This window comes from Camellia sinensis, chromosome 3, assembly GCF_055761805.1.
Source record: "Camellia sinensis isolate YWXY chromosome 3, ASM5576180v1, whole genome shotgun sequence".
NCBI lineage: Eukaryota > Viridiplantae > Streptophyta > Magnoliopsida > Ericales > Theaceae > Camellia > Camellia sinensis.
In genome coordinates, this window is record NC_138963.1 from 158,368,549 (window position 1) to 158,379,116 (window position 10,568).

A 10,568-nucleotide genomic window follows, 5' to 3' on the forward strand; every position below is an offset into this window, starting at 1 on the left:
AGCCTCCTAGTTGAGGCTATAGTTCAGTACATGGCAGGGCTGGACGTCGATTTCTTCAGAGAGGTCGGGAATTACGCGACCTTCATCCAGACTCATCTCATGTCACCCCTGATTAGAGTTCCCACGGCCGATGCTGCAGGTGCCCTTTTGGCTGGAGAAGCTACTTATGCGGCCGAGGCTGATATTGGAGGGGCCTCTCTTATTGTGCGTGCAGCCAGTTAGCTAGTGATTCTTATCGCGATTCCCTGTTGGCGGCCGAGCAAGATAGCCTATCAGATCCAGATAAAGCCGCCGAAGGCGGAGCATGGGTATGTCAGGGCTCTAAGCGCACCACAAGTATAGACCGCGCTTTACAGCTTATACCCCATATTTTTTCATTTTTGGATACTAATTGTTCAACTTCACTTACAGCCGCCTACAGAGTACACAGACGGTGTCCTCCAGCTGATTGACTCTCTAGTTCACATGGTACATAGGAGAGAGACGCTACTTGCTCTCCACGATATCCAGGTATCCTCCCTTCTTCTATTGCATTTCTTTGTTTACCTGTACTGTTGTGCACCACACTGCACCGATATGCCATACTCACACTGATATGCGATACTTATACTGTACACACACTGTACAGTATGACACACTGTACTTATGATGAATCTACAATCGACAACATACTGTACTCATACTGACTCGTACTGACATACATGCTGATACTACCTCACACTGTACTGACACACTGCACTTATGCTGAATCTACATTCTACATCATGCTTATACTGCATACTACACTCTGCAACATACTCATACTGTACCTGATACTCTGATGCTTGTTTTTCAGATTCCACCTGTACCGATGGCACCAGCAGCACTGGTGGCACCTCCTTCAGCGACGGGAAGGAGAGGCAGATAGGCCTCAGTACATAGCCGGGATGAGCGTCGAGGTTGGGGCAGAGGTAGGGGCACTTGGGGTCAGAGCAACTAGTCCTAGACAAATGAGACATCCTCTTCCTCAGAGCTGATTTCAAGTGGAGATGACCCTGAGACCAGTTGCACTGAGGAGGCTGTAAGTAGGCACTCTGACTCTGAGAGCGAGGACCATGATGCTGACTCGGGATCAGAGAGCGAGGAGGATGCCAAGACTGGCTCTGAGTCAGGGAGTGGAGATGGCGATGTCGGCTTTGGCTCGTTGTCCCACTTTTCTGATGATAGCGGCGCCGATGGAGACAGTGCCCTCGAGTCCCCTCCAAGGAAGAGGACAAAGAGGGCCTCTCAGGATTGATGCGACCGACGCAGATTTTTGTATTTTTTTGCTTATTTTCTTTTGTTTTGGTATCTTAGCAGTTGTTTAGCTTCAGATAGGTCTTTACTTTTTCTTTTAAAAAACGTGTATTCCCTCTTTTGTAAAAACTATGATCAAGGTAAAACCCTGCAGTTTTATAAAAGGAGTTTTGTTTTGCATCATGAGCATGGCACCACACTTGCATAAAAACAAAAATGGAACTGCAATTGAAACTGAAAACGCTTGTCTTGGAATGATGTTCTTAACCGGATATTGAGCCAACAAATGACCAAACTACAAAATACAACTCGATAAATGGAAAATAGTAAAAACAACCTAAACACAGTTATTTACGATTGCTAAAAACAAAAAAGACTTAAAACGAAACCTTAAAACAAAGAGACCTGGACAAAACCACACAAACCAGCTGCCAAGCCAACTAAAGTGGTCGGCTGGCCAGGTGTTGTGGTTGGACAGCTAGCATCTACTCACACAACCTTATCCTCTATAAAACGTCTTCTTCCGTTGTTTCTTCAACAAGACATCATTTTTACTGCTGTTTCCTCTGAAAATGGAGATATTCCTTGCCAAGAAGCTCAAGGATTAGATAGCTACTTTGGACGGCACGAAAAAGGTAAATTTTCGAGGTTTCGGCATAAATGCTCTTTTTTCTGTTGAGTTGTACTTCGCTTTGTTTTCCGTTCTTTCATGCCACTGCTCAATGCTGGAACCCGGTTACACATGTATTTCGCTTTGGAGCGCAAAAGATGTGCCCTACGCTCGAAGAATTTCAAGCATTGACAGAGTCCAGGTGTAATGAAGAGATTATGCCCGAACCTCGTTTTGGCCATGCACATGCTTTGGAACAGATGTGTGGGCTTACTTTACATGAGGCTCGATCCTTGGCTCATAACGGGGAGCTAGATATACTCGGCTTGATTCATCAGTTTTCCGACATCAACGACGAATGTGACCTTCTCTAGCAAGGTTATTGGCAAGGTATCCTTTGTTTATGTATGCTTGCGCACTTTCTTCTTTCCCCTAGTTGTGGCGGGGCCAGCATTAGGTTGATAGAAGTGGCCCAATGCCTCAAGGAGGGTAAGAGCTACATTGGTTTGGCACTGGCTGAGACTTTGATAGGTTTAGATGCCTTCTATCAGCGAGAGACTACTCGGTTTACAAGGAGTCCACTGCTTCTTCAGGTATTGTTTCCCACCCTCTTTTATTTATGATTCCTCAAATCACTCGGCACTCACTCTCTATTTTTTTTCTTGAAACCTTTTTTACTTTTCTCTCCACATATATCTCTCTATTCTTTAATCTCTCTTATGTTTTATCCCTTCCCATGTGTGGCTAATGGATAAGTTGAAGGTGGTAGACCCTTGCCCCGAGTATTCAGCCAGAGCCTATTTCTTTGGACAACGGCTAGTGGACTTTCCCTCAGAGGAATGGTGTTACGACTAGATGTGCAGCAGATCTATAATTGACATTGCCTAGCGTTGCCCCTGGCTTAACTTGGCTGAGATGAGCTATAGCATGTCTTGACAGTCGAGTATACAGTTGATTAGCCTCACGTACTATGTGTTCTATTTTCCATTCCGATTTAGAAGCTATTTCGGACACGATTAGACCCGTCCAGAAGAGGCGATGGAATATCCAGCTCCATTCCCAGCTCGTGCTTCGCACTTAGCCTGGTATCTCATTTCTTGGAGGACAAGAGAGCACCTGGCCCCTATGGTTGGCTTCAGTTATGCCCTTTCCAGCGAGTGCTTGGCTTGGCTTAAGGACGAAGCACAGTTTGTGCTAACTATGGCTGTAGAGACTTCCGCAAGCACGAGCAAAGGATGTAGGACCACCTGACTTATTTATGCCCCTAGTTTATTGCTTTGACTTTTCTTTTCAAGTTTTATGATGTAAAAGCAACTTTGATTTAAATTAGAGAGTTGGAGAATGTACTTCTGTTGAAATAAATGGAATTAAGGTTGTGAGCACTAAAAATTTTCCTTTTGGTCCAAAAAATGGTCTAAGTTGTAGAAAGGTAAAATTTTGAGAAGAAGCAACTTCATTAATACTTTTCAAAACAATTTTCGGAAATGCTCAATACTTGACACACACGAAATCAGTCCTTAAGATATACAATCCCAAATTAGAAAATCAAAACTATCCATAACTGCATTCACCATCACTGTTCTCCATTGCAATTGGCCCTTCTGCCAAAATGAAGATAAGATAACCAAGCACAAACAATGGATAAACATGGCTCGATCAGACAAATGGATAGGACAGTTCAGTTGGAGATAGTTATGGTTGAACTTTGGGATGATGTGTAGACGTGCCCGAACGTCCCGGCTCCACGCGCGAAATGGCGCGAAATCTGTTTTGTTCATTAAGCTACTATAGTTCAGACTCAATGTCACAGTTCTGAATCTAATCTCGCAAAGTGCAATGCAAGACCGATAAATCATCAAAGAGTCCATATCTGGCAAATCGTTTTGGAAAACTGATTTTATAAAGAAGTGCCAAACATGGACTGCTTTGCTAGATACAGAGTCGCCACCTAAATGTTTTATTTTGGAAAATTTAGAAAACCCTGACTCGTGCCTAAGGCCACGTGTCCGTCATCACCAAAGTTGCCTCGGCTCGGGAACTTGGGTACGAGAGGGGAAGGTCATGCAATGAGCACCCCCGCTCACCCGATCAAAAAGATCTGCCTTTACTAAGCATGATATTTTGTTTTTGAAAACACATGTGTTCTTATTCCGGTTTATTAGCTAGCTTACTACGTGATGCGCACAGTATACAAGTATAGACTAGATCACCTAAGTTGGAACAAAACATCTCATGTTTGTTTGAAAATGGTTTGAAGGTGCTACTCGCAAGTAGGCTAAGACGTGGATTTACCACCCTCAAGTGGGCTTAGAAAACATAATTTTGCCACTCTCAAGTGGGCTTAAAACTCGCATTTCGATGAATTGTTCCAATTCAAGTAATCCAACCTTCACACACAGGCATTTAGGCAGTTATATCATTTAAGCAGTTAGCCTCATGGCAAGCATGCTATCATGGCAACACTCGCACTCATGCAAGATGCTAAAGCGTAAACACTCACCGAGTACTCTGAGCCAAAACATAAGCTAGTTAGTAATCAATGCATGATCTTAGTTCATGTTAAGATGGCTAATGCAACACATGCAAAATGCAACTAGAAATAGGCTCGGCTATTCTAAGATGTCATGTGAATGCTACATTTGATACATGTATTCAAATAGGAATTGAAATACAATGCAGTTAGTATGATGCGCCGAGCCCGGTGCATGCAAGACAAATGAGTGAATGCAAACATGCGAACATAAGTATGCTAATTGAAACATGTCCTAAAACTAACCATCGATAGCTAGTAAATAAAAGGGAGAAAGAAATTGGGGTTGGAAGGCATGCACACACTCACGCACACTTATTACAAAATTCGCCCTCTCGATAGAGGGTCCTAATAAATAATACAAACCAACTAATTAACTAACTATTCTAGCTAATTAGTTATTACAAAACCCTTAACTAATTAAACAAATTAATTAAGTTACAAAATCAGCTAAGTAAGAAACTAAGACAGGCTGCCACAACTTTGCCTCGAAATGATGAATGATGCATGCTCGGTTGCCTCGCTCGGAAATCCGTTGCCATGCCTCATGTTGCCTCTGTTTGCATTGTTCTGTACCTTTGAAAACTATACAAATCTCCAAAACACTTCTGATCCACCTCATGGACATGCTGAGAGGCCATCGGCCAAATGGTATGGTCATCGGCCAAGGGATAAGTGTCATCGACCACTTTTGAGTCCATCGGCTAAATGTTGTTATCCGATCGGCACACTATATATCCGATCGGCCATCTCTTCCTGCAAACTCCTCATTTTGCTGTAGTAGAGTACAAACAGAGGCATGACAATACATTTGCAAGAAAATGTTGTGCAACTATACCCCTTATCATGTTTGAAACTCAAAGGAATTTAGTGCTCAACTCTTGAACCATCAATCACGCATTCCGATGCATGATGGCCAAAGAGGCCGAGTTGCACAATTCAATGTGAATGAAATGCACAAAAACACATAAGGGACCTTAACCTCTATCATGTTTAATCAAGAGGCAAGGCATGCACACACAATGCAATGCAGCAAGCATGCAAAATCATGCAATGCAACAAGCATGCAACAACATCCAATGCACCAAGCATGTATCAACAATGCAAGCAACAAGCATGCAAAACACAATGCAACCCAAACATGCAAGCATGATGCAATGTAAGAACATTTGAACAACATGCAAATTGGACTTAAACTAAAATGGACAGACCTCAATCATGCCCAAATCAGTGGCCAAAATGATGAAATGATGGCATGAAATGCAAAACAAAGCATGCACATGTAATGGCCTATCACCTAGGCATAAGAGCACAACTCTCAAGAGTGCTCAAAGAGTGACAAAAGTGGAAGTGTAACAATATTATAAGCTCTGAAATCATGCATGGAATGATGCCAAATCAACCAAACAATGCGAGTATGGCATGCAAGAAAGCTCAAAGCTTGAAGCTAGCATAGGCATTTGCACTAAGGCTATGCAAAACATGAAGCAAATGGCCTAAGCAAACCAAAATAGTCCTAAAGCATACCAAAGTGAGTCTAAAATATGCATGGGCCAAAGCTAAGACAAGCCAACATGAAGGGCATAAGGCATGATGCAAGCAAGGCCAACAAAGGGGATTGCACTACACCTATCAAAACCAAACATGGCATGACTTTGACAACAAAAATTAGAGATGCATCATGGTAAAACAAGACCAAAAATACATTGAAATGATAGCCCTAAAGGCCTAAGCATAGAGGCATGCACAATGACCCACTCTTAAGGCATAAAAACACCAAACCTCCTAACCATTGAAAGAATGAAAAAGGCAAGTGTATGACCATGAAACATGCACTGAAATATCATTTCAAATGATGCCAAATCATGAGAATAGTCTAAGCAATGGGTGCTAGTGGACTTGATATACAAAGCAAACAAGCTAGATTGAACCACGGCTATACAAAACAATGCATGCATGACTAAGACAACACAAATTAGAGCTTAAGCATGGTAAAACATGAGAGAAAGCTTCTTTGAGTTGAGCCAAAACATGCAAGAATGATGATCCAAACACAAGATGCATGTTATGCTAGCATGCAAGATTACTCTACAAGTATGTGAAGCATGCAAGATGCTATCAAACCAACTTAAAACAGAGTTGAAGCATGCTAAAATAACACCAAAAAGTTGCTGAAATGGAACCAAAACATGCTAAGCAAACATGCTACTATTATGAGCCATTTATACTAGCATACAAAACACAAGGAGAGGGGATGACCCTCTCCTATTTGGGACCTCAAAACCACATTTCCACAGTGGTGAGAGGGCGCAAATAAGGTGGTCCCAATAGCTTAAAAGGATAGTTCAAAACAAGGCCAAACAAGGCCTAAAAGGGGGTAGACTACCCCCAACATAAAAGTGACCTTAAACAAACATCACAAGCATGAAAAATTAGAACTTTTTACAGTAGAAAGTTAAGCTTAAATTAGCATGCAAATAGGTCTAAAAGCTTAAGCCAAAACAAGGGATTAAAAGGTTAGTTTCTCACCCTTGAAGAACACCTTCAAGAACACAACTCTAGCAGCTTTTCTTAGTTCAAGCCAACCCAAAAACTCTAACACCAGCTCCTAAGTACCTCAGTAACAAAAGGATGGTGTTCTAGTAGGTGTTTGTGTGCAATAGTGTGAAGAATTTACACTTTTGAGCACAAACAAGAGCAAATGGAGAGAGAGAGAGGTAAAATATAGAGAGAGTGATATATGTTTTGTATATCAAGATTTCAGAACCTTTGGAAAGGGAGAGGGGTCTCCCTTCTTATAGAAATTCAATTCTCAAGCTTGTTGAACAAGCTTGAGTCTTGAATTAAATCCCTCCATACACGTGTATAGAGGATGAGAATTGTGCTCACCAGCTGGCACAGCTGGCACAAAAATATCTGCAAAAGCAGGTGGAAAGGTCTCGGCCAAGAAATATGGCCGATCGATCAAAAAGAGTGCTGATCGGCCAACACTTATAGCTGATAGCAAGAAAACAAGGCCGACAAGCACAAGGCTTGGCCGATGGGTTGTGGGGATGGCCAACAAGCCACCCTCTTCCCTCAGAAGCAAAAACCACAAGTCCTTGGTCCATAACAAAGCACAAAACAAACAAGTTGAGAGATCGTAAGGCAAGGCGTGCAGCCGAGACCTTTAGGAACTCAAAACAAACACGAGCATGGATGATCATCGAGTGTTCAAACGATGACGTCCAAGTCTTGAGGACGGCCAAAAATGGGGTGTCCACATGAAGTTGCCTACGTATCCCAAAGATGGGAATCAGGCCTTTGTAGTTTGGTTTGGGTTCACTTGAGTATTAACTCTCTTCTTTTGCGCTCTAGCTTTTACCAAAGTCGCCCTTCTGGGTTTTCGACCTTGTGAGCTCTATTTTTCTTTGTTTCTAATTTTTCATGCTCTAACTTTTGCCTAGGTCACCCTTCTGGGTTTTTGGCCTAGCGAGCCTCTCAGTGGTAGTATTTCTTCAATTTGTCCATATTAATCAGCTGTGAGAACTCCAAGCCATCTAGATCCATAAGGATAATCGCCCTTCCTGACCAGATAGATTTGATAATATAAGGGCCAGTCCAATTGGGTCGGAACTTGCCCCTAGGGTCATGGATGGGACCTTGGCTGTCCTTGAGCACTATATCTCCTTCCTTGAGATTTCTAGACTTGACTTTCTTGTTAAAAGATGTAGCAATTTTGTACTGGTACCCCTGGATGTGATATAATGCCTTTAACCTCATCTCATCAAATAACATTAATTCTTCAAATCTGCTTTGCTGCCAATCTGCCTCTGCTATTTGACACTCAACCACAATTCGCAGTGACGGTACTTTGATCTCAATTGACAGAATAGCTTCCATCCCATACACTAGAAAATATGGGGTCACCGCTGTGGATGTCCGAATTGATGTTCTGTAACCCCAGAGTGCAAAAGGTAGTTTATCCGGCCAATCCTTGTAAGTCTCCACCATCTTTCGCAGGATGTTCTTAACATTCTTGTTTACAGCCTCAATAGCTCCATTGGTCTATGGTCTATAAGTCGATGACTTATGAAAAGCCACGTTGTATTTCTTAAGCAAGTCCACTACCTCTTTCTCGAAGTGTGAGCCGTTATCCAATATGATTTCGTTCGGAACCCCGTATTGACAGATGATGTTGTTTCTTATAAACTTGGCCACATGTAAAGCCTTCAACACAGAATAAGATTGAGCTTCCACCCACTTCATAAAATAGTCGATCGCTACCAAGATGAACTTATGTCCATTTGAACCCTTTGGCAAGACTGCACCGATAACATCGATTCCCAGACTGAGAAAGGCCATGGCGAAGTCATGTTGTAGAGCTTTGACGGCGGGATATTCATGCGATTGGCATAGATTTGGCATTTTTGGCATCACCGTATAAACCCATACAATCCTCCTCCATAGTTGACCAATAATGGCCTTGCCTAAGGATCTTCCTAGCCAGCATCACACCATTTATGTGTGCTCCACACTCTCCTCCGTAGATTGCCTCCATGAGGTGCTTCGATTCCTCTTCTTTAACACAAAGCTTGTGCATTCTCAGATGGCCTCTCTTGTACAGCTTATCCCCACATATGACGAACTAGACGGCTAGACACCGTATTCCCCATTTGTCCTTAGCATTTGCTCCTAGTGGATAAGTATTCTTTTCTAGAAAGTTCCAAGTGTCGCAATATCAGGGGTTTTTGTCTTGAACCTCATCTATCGTAGCAATGGTCTCATAAGCAGGCATGTATTTCCGCTCGATGATGATCGGACGCATTTTGACTCCAAGCGGGATGTCTACCATAGAAGATAGAGTTGCCAATGCATCAGCAAACCGGTTGTTCTCTCTTGGTAAATGTGTAAACATCAATTTTTTAAACCTTGGAATTAGAATATCTAGGGCCTGATGATAAACCTTCATTTTCTCTTCCTTGACTTTCAAGTTTCCATTAGCTTGAGAAACAACCAAGTTTGAGTCTTTGATAACATCTAACCTTATTACCCCTAGTTCTAGGGCAGTTTCCAAACTAGCAATACATGCCTCATATTTTGCTTCATTGTTGGACACTTTGAACCAGAGTTTAAAAGCTAGGGGTATATAGGAATCATCGGGTGCTATCAGCAACACACCTATTCTATAACTGTATTGATTGGATGCTCCGTCAAAGTACATTGCACATGTTTCCTCTTCTACCTACAGAATGTCTTCATCTGGGAATAAATACTCCACTGCCGCATTCATTTCAACTGGGTGGTCTACCAAAAATTCCGCTACCACTTTCCCTTTAACTGATTTACGTGTGACATACTTGAGATCAAATTCAGAAAAGAGAAGCAACCAACAAGCTAGCCTACCCGTAAGCATCGATTTCCCAAAGAGATTTGATAGGATCTAATCTCGAAACCAGGATTACGGAGTGAACTAACAAGTAGTGCTTCAGCTTCCTAGTAGCCCATACTATGCTAAACAAGCTTTCTCGAGGGGAGTGTAGTGGATCTCATAGTCTAGCATCTTCTTGCTCAAATAGTAGATGGCTTTTTCCACCTTATCTTCAGATTCTTGAGCTAGCATGCACCCCATGGTCGAATTCATTACTGAAAAATATAAAATCAAAGGCTTTCCCGGCTCTGGCGGCGATAGCACAGGTGGATTCTAAAGGTACTAGTTGACTTGTTTAAAGGCAAACTGACATCGATCATCCCATCGGAACTTCTTGCCCTTTTTCAAGAGACCAAACAGTGGTTCACAAGTCAAGGTTAATTTTGAAATAAACCGTCTTATGAATTGCACTTTCCCTAGAAAGCCACGCACCTCATTTTCAGTCCTTGGTGGTGGCATTTCTAAGATGGCCTTGATTTTGGAAGGATCTACTTCAATTCCCCTCTATGTGATCAGAAATCCCAGCATTTTCTTTGTAGTCACCCCAAAGGTGCATTTTCTATGGGTTCAACCTTAACTTGTACTCCCTGATCCGTTGAAGGAATTTTTCCAGTGAGATGTGGTGGCCTTCTGGCTCTTTGGACTTGACAATCATATCGTCCACATACACCTCAACCTCTTTGTGAATCATGTCATGCATAATGGTGGTTGCAGCTCTCTGATATGTAGTCCCAACATTTTTT

General features: G+C 42.3%; 1 protein-coding gene across 1 annotated transcript; it reads right to left on the minus strand.

The window, feature by feature from the left end:
- Nucleotides 1-3,436: 3,436 nt before the first annotated feature.
- LOC145821969 (uncharacterized) lies at nt 3,437-8,408 on the minus strand. Its single transcript, XM_082918536.1, has 2 exons — nt 8,057-8,408; nt 3,437-3,486 (listed from the first exon to the last, which is right to left on the minus strand). Exons 1-2 carry the CDS (start codon nt 8,406-8,408, stop codon nt 3,437-3,439), a joined length of 402 nt encoding a protein of 133 aa, XP_082774662.1.
- Nucleotides 8,409-10,568: the final 2,160 nt, after the last annotated feature.